Raw genomic sequence first — 17,007 nt, forward strand, 5'->3', positions numbered from 1 at the left:
GGCGGGTGCGCACCGCCGACGGCCACTGGCTGCCCGGGGTCCTGGGGACCCCGGCATGGGACTGCTGGGGGAGCCCCAGGGCTACCCCCGACGCAAACGCGGAGATCCTTACATTTTGCCACCGCAGCCTTGACATTTGGCCGCAGGCTAATCCGTCCTGCTCGTTGCGGACGCGGCGACACCTTCCGTGACGCCTTCGGTGACATCCCCGAGGGCCGCCTCCACGCCACGAAGCGTTCTTTTCTCCCTAGAGGACGTCGAGGGACGGCGGGACAGATTCGCTCCTCCCGGGGCTGTGGGGCGCGGTGGCGGCTTTGGAGCTCCTGCCGCTGTCACGGGCAGGACTGGAGCCCACGAGGAACACGCAGGACACCCCTCTCAGCTTCGCAGCTCTGGGCCGGCCGAGCTCGGCTCTCCACCTGCCGTGCTGGGGCCCTGGCTTGGCTGCCCCTTGCGCGCAGAGGGGCCGGGACCCCGCGACTCCGCCCGAAGTTGACTTCAGAGTTTTCTGTCGCCTGACTTCTAGAAGCTGAGAACCTTGAGGGGCTTCAGAATGAGACGACAGCGTCTGAGCTTAGACACAGCCGTCAAAGCAAGCACGCCGATGTTGCCGGGATTTGAACACTGGTTGGGAGAGGGAGAGGCGTTGAGGGGCGTTTTGTGCGGGAGGACTTTGGTTCCCCGGGGATGTGATTGGCGGAGTTTTTAGTCATTGTTATTGTTGGAGAGGTTTAATATCAAAGGAAGGATTCCCCAGAAACTGAAATTCCCCATCCTACTTCTCTGTCCGTCTGCCTCCGTGGAAATGCAGATATTGTGGCCTGTCGTCCACTAGCCAGCGCCTCTCAGTCCGGAGAGGAGTGGTGAGCATGTCTAGTTCGTTCGGGTCCTGTGGTAAGGCCCACAAGGCCCCCTTGTTGAGATAAGGGCCATACATTCTGACATAGAGCTGTAAAATACTCTGCCGCATCACACTGAGCTTCCTAGGCAGAGCCAATGAGTGAAATTGAGAACCGAAATGATTTCTTGTCAAAATAACCAACACTTCCAAATTCATGGTCAAAGATTTAAGTTGGGGCCTCTCCGCTGCATCCTTGATGCCTTTTAGGGATGTGCAGGGGAGAACCTGAAAAAAACGGGATTATCTTTTGGAGGCCGGACCTCTTGTAGCACAGGTTTCCTCTGCTAGGCAAGGGTTCTAGAGACGCATCAGCATCCGTGTACCAGGCAGTGTCGTTGCGAGAAGCTGCCTTCGGTTTCAGGGGTTATTTTGTGTGTGTTATTTTGTGTGTGTGTGACAGTCGACTGGTTCCTCCGCCATCGTCATACACCTGCCCACACTCTGGTGTGTTCAACAACTTTTGACCAAAAACAGCTTGACACCCCTACCCAACCTTCCCATTCACCTGATCTAGCCCTGAGTGACTGTCTTTTTGTTTCCCCGATGGAAATTCTCCTCAAAGGGAAACACTTTGCGGATGTGGAAAAGGTGGAACAAAAAAGGCAGATCACCGAAAGACATCACAATTGCTTGAGTTCAAAAACTGTTTTGAGCAGTGGAAAAAGTGTCTCGATAGGTGCTTTGCATCAAACAGAGAGTACTTTGACGGTGAATGAAGTTTAAACATGTAAGAATGAACATACAACTTTTTATAAATAAATTCCGGGTCCTCTCCTATTAGCATTATTTTTCTGTATGTGAGATTCAAATTTTCTTTGAAGCTACAAGTATGCAACATTTCCAGGAAACTTCTTTAACTGTTTGTCATGCTCACCAATATTCCTCCCTTAAAAGAAAAGAAAAATGTTTTATCAAGACCTTTATGTGTAGTAGGCAATATAGGGGAGACTAATATTTATTAATATATTAAGGTATAATAGTGTGAAATCTTTTAGATAAGTTTGAAATCGGAAATTATGTAGCCAGTTGTCAATATGAGGCCTGTCTCTGCAAAACTAAGGCTAGAAATACTACTTTGCCACTAGAATTTGTCTTGCACATCTGTGGAATGTCAGACTGTGAAAATGTATAATATATATAACACAAATCGAAGTACCACACGGGTCGAATTTGCAAGTTTCTACTGGGAAGGGCATTGCTTTTGGATTCACAAGAGAGACCTGGCTTACAGCTCATGCTACCCCTTATCAATACCCAAATCTTGTGAAAAATATTTAAACGGTTTTGAATCGCAGAATACCTATAGCACAAAGTAGTACTTCCCTCTCAGAGGCGTTTAAGGATTAAATGACATAAACTGCACCCAAGACCTTAGCCCTGCTTTTGATGCATCACAGACAATGAATAAATGTTAGCTGTCGATATTTTGTTGTAACCATTATTTCAGGTGTCAGGATCGTTACTATACTGCCCATCTGCTCTGATCCAGTCCTGCGCTGGGTGAGGGGGCTGAGATGAAGGATACCCCATCCTACAGGGGCGAGCCTGGCAGCAGGCAGGGGAGGCACTGTCTGTGATCAGTGTGGAAAAGGCTCGGTGGACGTCGATTAAATGCTAAGAGCACAGAGCGGTGGACTGGAAGGTTCACAGCAAGCTACCGATAAGCGATGCCTTTTGATCTAGTCTTGGAATTTTCTGAGTGTAAGCACTTACATGATGGGAACGGTGGGTGGCATTCCGCATGAGGAACTGGAAACAAGGAGGTGTGGGGTTGAGTAGCAGGAGGCGGGAACAGAAAAGCAATAGGAGACAGATTTTCAAGGGCCTTCCTTGTGTGCCGTGCAAAGAAACGTGATCTCCAACCTGTGCTTGACTCTAAAGCAGGAGAGTGACCTCAGGGATCTCTGGAGACTCTTCCACGAAACGGTAACTGGCAGGAATAGGCAAGCAGCGAAGAATTCCACTGTTACCAGAGCCATCCAGGTAAGACGTGAAGATGGCCTAGACGGAGTAGTGGTAGCGAATGCCGTCCTTAACAATTTTAAGTATTTTCTGGGAACAGATGATCTAGATTGGACAAAGCTAGGGGCGCATCTTGAGCAGTTCATTCAGGTCCCGTTTTCTCAGTTGGCAGCTAACTTGTAAATTCCCCCAATTTACTGAGTGCTAGGAATGTATCTTTTTTACAAATTTCCTGTCCCTAAATCCTGTGGTTCTCATGTGAGACATAATACCCTCTGCTGCCGGCCACCATCCTCCCAGGGGCTGACGTGAAGCATGACCGGCCTTTTAGAGGGACAGTAGCCTGACAGACCACACTGAGCATTCACTCAGTGGCCCAGGGGAATATTTGAAGGAGAGGAACTCTGTACAGTCTGGTGCTTGGCACCACCTGGATGAGGAAAGCACCTCTGACTAACGTGGGTGGCTTACCCCAAGGTCAGAAGTAGTCAAATGCTTTTTGCTTCGGCTGTCTCAGGTACCTGGCTTTCTCTTCCTTCACAGCAAATTTGTGAAATATCAAATTTTCACCTATTCAACTGTGAGCACAGCATAGATCAACTGCAACAGTTTTTATAGTCTTAACCTTCAGGTCTGTGGATTGCAGTTTCTCTGGAGCTGATTATGCTCCTGAGGATGGCGTGGCTTTCAGTGTCCCAGGTTTTTTAGTATTTATTTATTTTCTCCTGTTGCTTCTTTTCCTTTGGTATTAATTGACAAATGTGGGTTTAGGAGTTTGTTTTTAAACCAATGAAGTCAATTTGGTGAGGACTTTGGTCTGTGCTTCCAAGATAGTACTTTGTTGGTTGGTTGGTTTTTGCAAAGAAAGAAAAGCTTATTTAAAAGTAAGTTAGAGAAGGAAAGAGAGAGAGAAGATTCACCACCCCAAGATGGGGAGGGGACCAAAGCCAGGAAGCATGGTGACAGCCATAGCTCAAAGACCACCTGGCCACATCAGAGTCCAGCAAGGCAATTGCCCTGGCTGCTTGTGGTTGAGTCCTTTGAACCCTTCCCCTTGATGGGGAAGATCATTAGGGTGATTGGGTGGTGGTCTGCTCCTGTCATCATGAAGGGGCAGGCAAGCGTGGGTACTGACTACTGACAGCAGGTGATGGACTGCAAGCAGATGGGTGGGTTAGTCACAGGATTGCTGCCATGGTGGGGCTTATCTTTGTCATGTAGTTCACAGAGGGCTGATTAGGTTAACCCTTGGGGGGGGGGGGAGGATTCCTGCAAGAGACTTGTTAGACATTTGCAATTCACAAACTCAGACATTTGCAACTCACAAACTCCGTGACCAAAGGTGGTCGTATTATCACTTTTATGACTTTGGCCAGCCAAAGGGTGATCTTTGATTTTCGGCCTTGACAAGGAACCTAACAGTTTGCTAGAGATGATTATACTAAACCATGAATGGAAAGGTTGGGCTGTCCTGGTGGTCTTGCATCTGATGGAGATTTGCCAAGGGGGGATGGGGTAGGCTGCTGTTTGTTCTGCAGTAGAACGTTTGAAGGCTTTCTAATGGTTATGCTGAGGCAAAAAGACTAAACTAAGAATAAGCTCAGTTTCTTCTACGTTTCTATAGGTACCACCTTACATTCCCACCCCTTGCTATTCTTAAAAATATTCCTATTTGCACCTGGGAACAGGGACAAAGGTCAGGCTTCTGGAGCCACTCCTTGCTGCACATGGGGCATAGAGCTGTCCCTACCTGTTTAGAGTAAGAAGAGGGGATGAGAGGATAGGAGCCCATGATGTATTTTTAGTATTTGTATTTAAATTATTGACTGTAAGAATTCATATTATTATAATAAAATCCATTATAGCTGCTGTTTAATAGCACGTTTTTGATGTCTAGTAAAATGTACTTACAGTTATCCCAGTGGGTTGATACCAACCGCTGGAGTTCAGGCAGTCCTGACTGTTGCACCAGTAAATTCCTGAGTTCCTATGTAGACGTCCGTCCCCACTGCTTGTCTTTTAGCATTTTGGGGTTGTGATAAGAATTTATAGACCGTTATAAGGAGTGACTTAAGCAAGGAAATACAGCTACTTGGACAAAGTTCGAAGAAAAATTTAAGACATTAGTGACATGGAGTTAGGTTGTAGCTTAAACTGAGAATTTAAAGCAGGCAAACATTGGCAAGAGAAAACAGTGTCCTTTGCTTTTGTGATAGGTCTGATATGCTTGATATGCTAGAGGGTGAAGACCAGTTATTTTGCCATTCATTCTATGCTGGATAGTAATCCCTGGGCCTAGAAGGAGACTTTAAAGTTCATTAGCAATTTGGCAGTACTGTTAGTGAAATTAATTTACCTGGCCTGAAGGCAATTTATAAGGGGGTAGGGTAGGTGTGGTTCCTGGAGCTTGTTTCTTATCTCACCTAGAGAGACTGATTGAAAACTTTAAGAGCTTAAGTATTAAAAATTTTAAAGGCATGATGTTATAACTCAAGATTACAGCAACTATTGTAAAAGTTACTTATTTAGTCAAAGTGAGAGTCCAAGATTTTGAAAAAAACACACGAACACCAAAAACCTCTCTTTTTTGTAACAAAGACAGTGGGGGAGGGTTAACTGAATTTTCTCTCTTTCCTTCCCTGCTCTGTTGTTTAGAGAAAATTATTTTGAATAAGAATATATGATTTCAACATGGATGGCCAGGACCAAAAGGCTGGCATCAGTGTTAAATTAAGAAATTAATTTGGGTTCCAGGGCCCTGTTATTTTTTTTTACCTGGGAGGTTGTTGGGGTGACGGTGAGCCAGTGCCAGGCAGTTTGGCAGATCTGCAGGCCTCCATAAGTGGCCACCATTGGTGAGCCAAGTGTTCTCTCTTCAGAAGAGAGTGCACCTGCTTCCCAGTGGCTTTCTGGCTTGTACAGGGGACAAGATCCAGGAGATTAAGGCCTTTTGGGGCAACTATGCCTTCAGTGCCCCCACAGACTGTACCCATAAGCAATGGGCACCATCCCCTGAGCAGGTCTGTTCTCATCAGGTGTCTGATGGGCAGTTGAGTTTTGTCACTAATGATGACTACCAGTTGTGATGCCTCTTTGACCTTCTAGTTCTGCAGCCCTCCATGATGGTACCCTGTTGCTTTTCTAGTGTCTCAGCTAGAAAACAACTCAAAAGTTCTTTTTAATAGGCTACACATAAGACATTCTGATTACTTCTGTTTGTAACAGTTTGAAGTAAAACCCTTTGAAGTGAACAGATCACATGGATGTGAAATGATCTGTACCTACTTATTTATAATTACAAACGGGCAAAGTTGTTAAAAAGCCTTATGAATTACTAAATTGTAGTCTTAGATGTAAAATGTGGACAATTAGGTGAGAATGATCAGTTCCCATCTTTATTGTGCTCACACAGAGTACCCAGTATTTTATTCATTTGACTGGAGAAGTTCCAGGCTTAGCAAAAGTGACTTAACCTTATCATGTTACGCAGGGTGTTTAGTATTTAAAACTTTTCTTTTCTCATAAGAGGGTGTTAGGTACAATAGGTGATTTAACCTTTTGTTAATAAATTACAACTTTGCTGGGCTCGGTATCTCAGCCTGTAATCCTGCACCTTTGGGAGGCTGAGGTGAGCGGATTGCCTGAACCCGCAGGTTTGAGACCTGCCTGGGCAGGCGAGACCTCATCTCTACAATAAAAATCAAAAAATTATCCGGGTGTGGTAGTGCGCGCCTGTAATTCCAGCTACTTGGAAGGCTGAGGCGGAAGGATCGCCGGAGCCCAGCAGGTCGAGGCTGCGGTGGCCGGGAGCAGCCACTGCACTCCAGTCTGAGTGACAGAGTGAGACTCCAACTCAAAAATAAAATAAAATAAAATAAAATAAATTACAACTTCAACAAGCCTGATATAGCAAACAGTGGTATTATTTAGCACTTATGTGTTAACACATGGTAAAGTTGGAAGTAAAATTTTACTAGAGCACTTGCAAGTTTGTTTGGAAAAGTAGATTAAAATTACAATTGACCTTTTTTGTGGTAAGTTAACAGGATAACTTTACATGATTCCTTTACTTTCCTCTGGGAAGAAGGTTGATATAGTCCCAATTTAGATATCACTTGAGAGAAATTTATTGTAAGAAAACAAGAACTTTAATATCCTTTTGTCCCAGCCACTCCCCTGAGAAGAGACCTATTCAGCCATGTGGAAACTTGAATGGACTTCCCAAGTACACATGGGGGTGGTGACTTGCTGCAGCTGGAAGGGCTGCCACCAGGGGGTTATTAAGAAGTGTGTGGGGGGGGAAGGGCCGGCCCCTTCTCCGAAGGTAAGAGAGACTGGGGGGCCAGGGCTAGGTGTCAAGGCCGCAGATACCAGCTCCTCCTCCACAGGTAAAGGTGGAAGGCAAGAAGGAAGAAAAGGAAGAGAAACTGATGGAGAGTGGAAGAGTAAAAGCAGATTAGAAGAGAGACTGGAGAAATTAAACCAGCTGGGCCAGCATTTGAGTTGTTAGATGGAAAGCAGGAACTGGAGTTGTAAAAGGAATAGGAGAGTCTGAAGGGGGGGTGAAATATCTTTTGAGGGCGGGGCTGCTCCGTCAGCAGCATCAGTATCCTGATGAACCTATGGGCAATGGGGTTTGGGGAGACAACACAGAAGTACGGCGACAGGAACAGATATCTGGGTGGCGAGTTCGCGCATAAAAGGCCCCCGAATATACAGGATTTCAAGGTATATGTCATTTCCTTTTAGGTGCAAATCAAGCTGCAGGAGTGCATTAGGAGTTAAGGAGCCACCTTCTGGCCAGATTTCGCCATCCCCTAGCTTATATTGTGGAATTTCCTTGTACTTGTCCACCAGATGAAAGGGTCAGCTCGGGTAAGGTGGGCCAGAGCCAATGCCGGGGCTGCAAAGCAGTAATTAAAGGAAACAGGGATACAATTGGGATGGGCTCTTGGTTCCATGGATTTGTTTCTGGGCCTTACCCATCCAGATTCCCTGCCAGGCATCCCCAACAGGTTCAAAGGCATCAGTACAAAGGATGTGAGTCACCAGGGAGAGAGCGTCCTCCTGTCCCTGTGCCCACTGGAGTTCGCGGGACACTATGCTCCACAATGTCTTGGAAGACCTGGTACCAGGACTTTTGGCAATCGGAATGCTGTGAGCTAGCTCCCAAGATGGGGCTGGGAAAAGCCCGACAGACCCAGAAAGTCATCCGAACCAAAGCCAGGGGGACCCAGGAGCACCCATCCAAATATGTGGATGTGTGGATGATAAATAAGGGATGACTCATCAGAGGTGCAGAAAGGCGTAGCGTGCAGCTTTTGGAGTCTCAAGGTCCTTCGTGGAGTTGCTTTGCCAACCAGAGAGGGAAAGAGCAAAGAAACCAAACACTCTGTCTCCCACCCTTACAGGTGCTGGTGGTCCTTTGGGGCCCTTCCTGCCTCCCTAGCGAGTAGCCCTAGGTGGAGACCATCAGTTGTCCTCCAAGATCCAGCCTGGTCCACGGGGAAACTCAGAAATCTTGTCTAGAAGGAAGCAAAGTGTTAACCTTAGCCCCTCACCCTGTTGGGCCACAGTGATCTGATGTTTTTCCCTGGGACCTTCCAGCATGCTGAGGTATAGCCTCAGCCAGAGCTTTCAGTTACCACCAGGTTCTAACACAGTCTACAGAGGGTCACCAGTTAGGAAATGAGAGAGAGAGAGAGAGAGAGAGAGAGAGAGAGAGAGAGAGAGAGAGAGAGAGAGAGAGAATCTCAGATATCTCGGTGGGACCTCCAAAAATGTTAGGTCCAGATAGGGTGAGGGTGGATGGAAAGATGGAGAGGGGAGAGGAAGCACAGTACCAATAACCCAGAGATCCGAGTAATGCAAAGAATTGTAACACACAAAGAGGCAAAGAAGGTAAAGTTTATTTAAAAGTAAAAAAAGTAAATTAGACAGAGAAAGAGAAAGAGAGAAGATTCACCTCCCCAAGGTGAGGGAGGGGGCCAAAGCTAGGAAGCGTGGTGACAGTCATAGCTCAAAAAGCACATGGCCACACCAGAGTCTAGCAAGGCAATGGCCCAAGATGGTACTTTGAATGCTGAATTCTCACATGGCAAAAGGGAGGGGAGGGCAGAAAGTCATTAATTCCGTCCACAAGGATCCTGTCTTATCGCCTTAATAGCCTGCTAAAGACTTCACCTGTTAATACTGTCACAATGAAGATTAAGTTTCAGCATATTAATTTTGGGGAGATGCTTTTAGACCACAGCAGGGGGAAAGCTCAGTCCTAAAGGTGGTGGCAGTTATCTGTGAAAGACTTGGCTGTTTAGTGCCTTCAGGGTCATTTGAACTAAAAGAACAGGGTCAAGGCTGGCACAGGGTCTGGTGTGATCAGCGTGGGACATGAAAACCGTAGGTCTTGCCTCACCAGGGAGTCTAATTCTAGAGTGAACATCGAACTCATCATATCCACAACATATTAAGACTAACCAGGGAGACTGACAACCTTTTTAAAGTGAAATTGTGTGTGGAGCCTGCTATCTAAAGGTGACCACAGCAGAGGAGTTCTGGGAGAGACAGGTGGCAGCAGCCCAGGATTCCTTGGCTTCACCTCTCTGCAGTTCACCGCTCCTGGATCCAAAGGCCCACAGCATTGGCTAGAGGGATTTGTGAAATGTTCAGCTTTGTACCTTCTTCAGTACCAGGAGCTCAGGAAATTTTCTTCCATTTTTTTGGGGGGGGTCAAAAGTGTTTTATTTTTTAAAGAGCTTGTTTTAATCCAAGATTGTGTGAAAATGAATTATTTTCTTCTTATAGGATTATTCTTGCACTTGAGAATCATTCTGTCTCTTTTTATTCTTTCTGAAACATGTAATGAACAGAATGCGAGGATTAATTACCCACTGAGTGTCAAGCGTAAGTTCTCAAACAAAGGGAGGACGTTTTAAAAGCTATTTTTGCATCCTTTTTTGAAAATTTGATATGTGGTTTATTTTGGTGATGTGGTTACTTTTGGCTTTGAGTAAGCACAAGTTTGTGTCACCCATACTTACAGGGATGCATAGTTACCTCAGTATTTTAAAAGAATAACTCACAATTCACCAATCGAGTAATGTGTAGTCCATATGTGTACCTATCTTGTAATGGCTTTATTTGATGATATTAAGAACAAAAAGACAAATAAGCAAAAAAGCTTTAGTTTCTTCCCACCCTCGGGTTCCAGGAGGTCAGATTTTCCACGATTCCTTCTCAATAACTTATACTGTCTGTCTTTGTCTTCATGTACCCTGGGAGGTTCATCCCTTTCCCTGTGGACTTGACCTTCCTTCTGAATGTCCAACTTGCACTCTTTCCCTAAATATTCATCAACTTTTATATTTACACCGGCCTTAAAAGACCTTGCACGAGCATCATCTCACGCCTTTACTGAATGCTTAGTACGTGCAGAAGCAGTTTAGTCCCTTTAAAACAGTGATTCTTAACTATCTTATGTAAGACCATTTTAGAAATCTGATCGAAGCTATGAACTTTCTTTTGCAGACAAATACAACCAAGAAAGAAAAACATGCCCAAATGCTCTATATATTTTCACAGGACTCACAGGTTCCTGGGATCCCCCGTGGACACTCTTCTTTCATTGATTTAGCAAACCTTTTGTGCCCCGGTATCGCAGGACTAGGGAATGAGTACTTCTCTATCACATATCTCCAAATGGGTACTTCCTTAACCAAAAAAGATGCCTCAGATTTGAGACTTCTCTCTGCTATTAGTCAAGGGCTGTCCCAGTCTCCTGTCTGTTTTGGAGGGGTTGAATTGAACCTCTAAGTTACAGAAGGATACCGAGTTGCTTGAGTGTAGCTGGGCCTCCCAAGGACCAGCATCTTCTCTGTATGTCTCGTCTCTGCTGCTTTCTGTTCAGCATTTCTTTACCTTTCTCCTTCAGCTTTCTCACCTCCTAATTTATGCATATGGTGCACTAAGGATGGCCTTCTCATTGCTGTCTGGTTCTGGCAGTCTTTCATGGCATAGCTAGCACAAGGGTCTTGAGTATCATATTTTTTTAAACAATAATGTTGTAAGTATACCTGTTAGACAATTATAACTAATTCTGTTGTTTGCCTCGAAATGCCATTTTTAGAGGCTTTCCATTCTTGGTTATTTTCATTCTATAGTATTTCTGCCTTTCTAGAGAACATAGTAAATGAACAATGGGTTTCAAGAGTACGTCCTCCCTGGTTGCAGGTAAATTACCTAATTTATCTTGGAATCCCCAGGGCTCAGCCCAGGGCTTAGCACAAAGCAGCTGCTCTCTAGACACTAGATATTTCATTAGGGGAAGTGTGACGTGCTTGTGTGGGATCTGGAAAATCTGGAAAAAAAAAACCCCTAAATCTGAAAGATTTCTGATTTCAAGCATTTCACATAAAGGATACTCAACTTGTATATGTATGTATGTGTGTATATATGTATACATCTTCATCACTTTGAGAATCTGTTTTTAAAAATTGATTGGTATGCCGGGCTCCGTGGCTCAGCCTGTAATCCCGTGCCTTTGGGAGGCTGAGGTGAGTGGATTGCCTGAGCCCGCGGGTTCAAGACTCGTCTGGGCAGCAAGACCTCATCTCTACAATAAATCAAAAAATCAGCCGGACATGGTAGCACATGCCTGTCATTCCGGCTACTCGGAAGGCTGAGGCGGAAGGATCGCCGGAGCTAAGCAGGTCGAGGCTGCGGTGGCGGGGGGCTGCCACTGCACTCCAGTCTGGGCGACAGAGTGAGACTCCAACTCAAAAAAAAAAAAAATTGATTGGTATTATGACAAATAATTTTACAATTATGACTCAACTGAAGAAATGTTTGCCAATATGTTTTCAAAATTTAATATGAAAGTTAATTATGTGAAGGCGTTCAATTGTTCATGGTTATGTACAACTTGAAATCATAACATATTTTACAGAAAACTTTATACACAGTGTATGTGTCATTTCACTATTAAATTCTATTTTACCAAAAAGTATACATTCGAATGCAATTTAATGCATTTTATTTTTAAATAATTAAATCTGACTAAGATAAAATTAAATTTTTAATCAACATTATGTAATAAAAGTAACATGTGATACAAGGTACACAAGTGTATAATCTGATGCCTTTGAACAATATTCATACCTGTGTAATCACTGCCCCAGGAAAGACAAAGTGAAATTCATACATATATAATCATTACCCCAGTAAGGAACAATATTCATGCCTGTGTAATCATTATCCTTGATAAAAATAGCATTTTCATCATCCCAGAAACTTACCCTGTGATCTTTGTACCAGTCTTCTCATCTAACCACAGATGATTGAGCTTCTATCACTATATCATAGTTTTGCCTGTTCTAAAATTTCACATAGATGGAATCGTACTATATTGCACTCTTTTAAGCATTGTTCATTTTGCCGACAGTGAATTTTTTGAAATTCATCCATACTGTGATGTGAACCAGTAGATCATATTTTTTTTTTACTGGTAGTGATTGTTTGCATGAGCAGTATTTGTTTATTCATTCTTTTGATGGCCATCTGGGTTGTTTCAAGTTTTTATCTATTCTGAATAACTGCAACGAACACTCATATGCAAGTCTCTTTTGGACCAATGTTTCAATTCATGTTAAATAAAAAATTAGCAGTATAATTTCTACGTTATTTGGTAACGTTGTGTTGTTGTAAGAAATTGTTACCCAAAGTGGCTGTCATATTATTCACTCCCACTGGCACTGTAGGAGACTTTATTTTTGCTTAATTTTTCTCCTATCTCGTCCTTAGGTTGGAACTATTTTATTGATCTTTCTTGCATGTTCGCAGACTATTTCTACCATCATCTTCAATCTCTTCTTACTTGTATCAAGTGAAATTTTTATTTCAGTTATGGTACTAGTTTTAAAACTTACAATTTTCAAGGTTCCCAGTTCTCTTTTCATATCTACCTTCAGTGTTAATTCAATAAGAGCATACCTTTTAAAAGTTTTGATACATTTATCATGTATGTTTGAATGTCTTCTTCTGATAAATTTAACATCACAGCCATCATTTTGCACTCAATTACTATTGCCTACTTATTTTCTCAGGTGTGGTTTCTTTTTCTTTTTTCCTCTTTCTGTTTAGTAATTCCCAAGTGCATATCGACTGCTGTGATTCCACCTTGCATTTTTAAAAAATTTTATTTTATTATAGGAATGTGGGATAGTAACTTCATAAGTAGGGCTGCATGCAGGTGAAGTTTGGGTTTCTAACTGGCCCTTTCTCCCCTGGTAATGACCCAAGCACCCTTTGTGGTGTCCCATGCCCCTCACTCTCTTCCCTCCCTCTCTCCTCTATTAGTGTCCGGTGGCTGCCAGTCCCTCCCTTGTGGTAACATGTCTCATGTTCACTTGTGAGTGAAAATGTGCAGTATTCAGTTCTTCGTTTGTGTAATAGTTCACTTAGCATGATGGTCTCCGACGTCCATTTGCTGCAAAGTCCGTGATTTCGTCCTTCTTTATGACTGTGTAATACTCCATCCTGTATGTGTGCCACATTTTATTTAGCCAGTTCACTTCAGATGGGCAGTAGAGTTGGTTCCATGTTACGGCTGCAGTGAATAGTGCGGCAATAAACATGCATGTGTAGGTGTCTAAAAGAAATAAAAATTGACCTTCCATACAATTCAGCAATCCCTCTCCTGGAAGTATATCCCAGAGGAACATAAATCCACCTTGCATTTGTACAAACTTTGCTTTATGCTTTGACTGAAAATGTAGAAAGCCCAAAGTGTTACCTAAGCTCCTCTGATTTGGTGAGGCCCAACCTCCAAATACTGTTGCCATCCTGATCTTGGTGAGACTTGGCTTTAGGCTCTGTGGAATAGGTTTTATCCTTATAAAAATAGAGCCTATGCTAAGACCTGGAGAGTTGCTCCTGGCCTGGATCTCTGGGGTGTTTTTGAGGTATTGGAGCCATCTTCCTGTTCCGATTCAACCCCTACAGCCTCAGATAGTTCTTCCTGCTCAGGCACTAGACAGCTCTGCTCAAAGACTGTAGTGACCCAAGGCAGGCATCTGCCCAGCTCCTTGCCATAAACCATGTCTCCTGCTCTCGGCTGCTTCAGCCTTCCTGAACTTGGCTTCCTTAGTGCAGCATTACCTTGGTGTGCTGGGAGTCTAAGACACTGCACAGTTTTGGGGAGATTTCTCCCAGATTAAAAGTGTGACCGGGGCAACCCCTTTGGGTCCCCTCCCACCATGGGAGCTTTTCTGTCCTCTCAATAAATCCTGCTTACTCCCTAAAAAAAAAAAAAAAGCCCGGCCATTGTCACGAGTTTCCCTTTGCTCAGGTTCCTCAGTCTCAGGCTGCTTCTTGTTCAAATCACAAAAACAAAGAACTGAGTATCACATGTTCTCACTCATAAGCGGACCTTGAACAGTTATCGTAATACTATATGAAAAGGATTGGCAGTAGTGGGAATCTGTCATGGGAGGAGAGGCACACATCATCAACAAGGGTACCTGCATAATGAACATTTGTATACCTAACCCCAAATTGTACCCCACATCTTTAAAATTAAAAAAAAAAGCAAACAAGCTGTGTGCTTTGTCCACCTTTGTCCTTGTTTATAATGGGAGAACAAGTCTCCTTCCGGTCACAAAACCACAGCCAAAAACAAAATCTAACATTCATTCTAAATTATGTTTTTTCCACAACGTTTTAGCCTGAGTGCAATTGTTTAAACAAAAGTCTTTACCTAAATTAAAAATGTATCTGTTGCTTCTCCCTACCTGTATTAAATCCGGACGTATACAGCAGCCCTTGTATGTCCTTCTGCAATGCTTCTTACTTCCTACAACATGAGGTTTATTGCAAAGTGCAAATTAGATGCATCACTTCTCTACTTAGAAACATCATAAGTTTTCTTTTTCCAGTTAGGTTAAGAAAAATAGTGCTTGAGAACAAGTTGCTTGAGCCTCGGGTCCTAATCTAAGTGCTCAGCTGCATTATTTGTTCTTTCCAATGCAGACTCAGGCGTGCTATACTTTAACTATGTTAATATTCACTTTTCACCTTTCTCTGAGAATGCCATGATTTTCCTGGCCTTTATTGTCTTTGATAAAGCTATCCTATGTTACTGGAAAACTTTCATCTCCTTTTCCTACTCGGCTAAGACCTAGTCCGTCTTTCAGACCAAAATCAAAACCTTTTAATATCATTACCTACCCCTGCAGAGCTAATTTTTCCTCAGCAATATTGCAGCACTTTGTGCTTACTAATATTAAAATACTTCTTACAGTACATTGCAACTATTTATGTGTTCAACATCCTCATTAAACTGTGAGCATTCTAGAGTAGTATGGTTTATCTCCTTAAGTGTCTAACAATGCCTGGTTCTTAGTAAATATTTGTTAAATAAGCAGAAGGTTTAATGAATGGATTTCATAATTTTCCTTTTTTGTTTCTGAGGTACTTTAGTTTTTGTGACCTTAGATTCGGGATTTGAACTATGTAAGTAATTTGCTTTTTAGTATGTCTAAATAGGGAACAAGCAACATAAACAACAGCTACAAAACAACTTGAATAAAAGCAATAATATAATTTGGTTGTGATTGTAATATAAATGCAAACATTAGAATCGATTTAAAACCCATTTCTAGCTAAGAAAGTAAAATTGGAATTTTGAGCAGGCAAGCAACTTTTTCTTATTTCATAGGGACTTACTGAACAAAAACAGTTCCCAGCAGATAATCACTTTAAGAACAGCAGTAAATCGAAAGGTGTTATCAACTTTTTATGTTAGCCCAAATCCTTACTAAAATATTTAGATTTAGTAGAAGATCTCATATATATATGGGTTCCTGCATGACAGATATGGGAGGATCACAGCTGAACAGCTATGGCAGGAAGAGCCATCAAAATATTTAAGAATAAGGTGCAACAAATAGGTTTCAAGTAAAAAGTGACTATTGAGAAGCTGAAAAATGATCAAGCCCCTTTTTTTGTCCTGTGAGGAACACAGAAAATTGCTTTGAGCTCTTGTAGCATGGCTAATTGGAATGAATATCTTGACTAAGATATGAGTGATTATTTGTTTAAGTTTCTCAGCAGCCAGGCCGTCATCACTGCTGAGCTGTGTGGAGACTTGAGCAAGCTTTGCATTCCACTCACGCAAGTCTCTAGGGACAGTGGGTCTGCCCAGATCCTGTGTGCCACACCATCCAGGAATGCACATGTGCCTGCAGTGGTGCTGCCAACCAGGCGCCTGGCATTGAAAGTGGAAAAATGAAAAACACAGCTTATGGAAGACTGAGGCAGAAGGATCGCCGGAGCCCAGCAGGTCGAGGCTGGGGTGGTCGTGAGCGTGCCACTGCACTCCAGCCTGGGCGACAGAGTGAGACTCCGGCTCAAAGAAACAGAAGAAGAAAAATGCAGCTTAGCCATTCGTCTGGATCACAAATCACACACACGTGCATCCTGCAGTCAGATTTTTTTCTCTCTCAAGCCTGTTCCTTTATTTTCACAGGCGTAGGTGGTCTGCTGAAGCTGATTTCCCTGCTGTAGCTGTGTTTATGACCAATCTATAGAACCCATTTATTTTTCAGCCAAGTGGAGCTAAGACCCATTAGTGTCAGTACCTGCAGGAAGAGAGGCGGGCGTAGCTATCCTTCGACTATAATCTTAGATAATCTTCCCGTAGAAAGTCAAGAAAGGAGCAGTGGGGAGCCCTGGGATGGTCTTGTGACAGTCTCATTACCTAGTGACATTCTGCTGGTGGAGCAACATGGCAGGTTAACCACCCGGAGAGTAAATTGGAGTCAAGTATGGGTCTCATTAGGCGGTAATAGATCTTTTAAAGTTTTACAAAGCCCTTTTATTCTCTGGTAAGACAAAGAAAGAAAGGCAGGAATGAAGGAAAGAAGGAAGGAAGGAGGGAGGGAGAGAGGGAAAGGAGGAGAGAGAGAAAGAAAAAAGTACCATTTGTTTTCCTATGATTTTTTCTCAGTGTGGTATCTTCTGCCCTTTTTTCAGTTACTTTGTGACCTTGTCTGCTCCCCTTTGAAATCAAATTAAATCATGTCTTTTAGCCCTTTCATATCCTCTCTTCCACGATTTCATTTTTCATTTTTCAATTAAATATACACTTTAAA

At 43.3% G+C, this 17,007-nt stretch overlaps 1 protein-coding gene across 1 annotated transcript in view; it reads left to right on the forward strand.

Annotated features, from left to right (window-relative positions):
* LOC103261061 (peroxidasin-like protein) overlaps positions 1–17,007 on the forward strand; it is a 334,905-nt gene that overhangs the window by 245,039 nt on the left and 72,859 nt on the right. The window contains 5 exon segments of the mRNA XM_021712669.1: positions 252–524; positions 526–606; positions 2,783–2,884; positions 4,729–4,834; positions 7,721–8,124. Of these exon segments, the coding sequence (XP_021568344.1) occupies positions 252–524; positions 526–606; positions 2,783–2,884; positions 4,729–4,834; positions 7,721–8,124 (966 nt within the window).

Source organism: Carlito syrichta, unplaced genomic scaffold, assembly GCF_000164805.1.
Source record: "Carlito syrichta isolate Samal-C Ts95f unplaced genomic scaffold, Tarsius_syrichta-2.0.1 Scaffold303580, whole genome shotgun sequence".
NCBI classification, from domain to species: domain Eukaryota; kingdom Metazoa; phylum Chordata; class Mammalia; order Primates; family Tarsiidae; genus Carlito; species Carlito syrichta.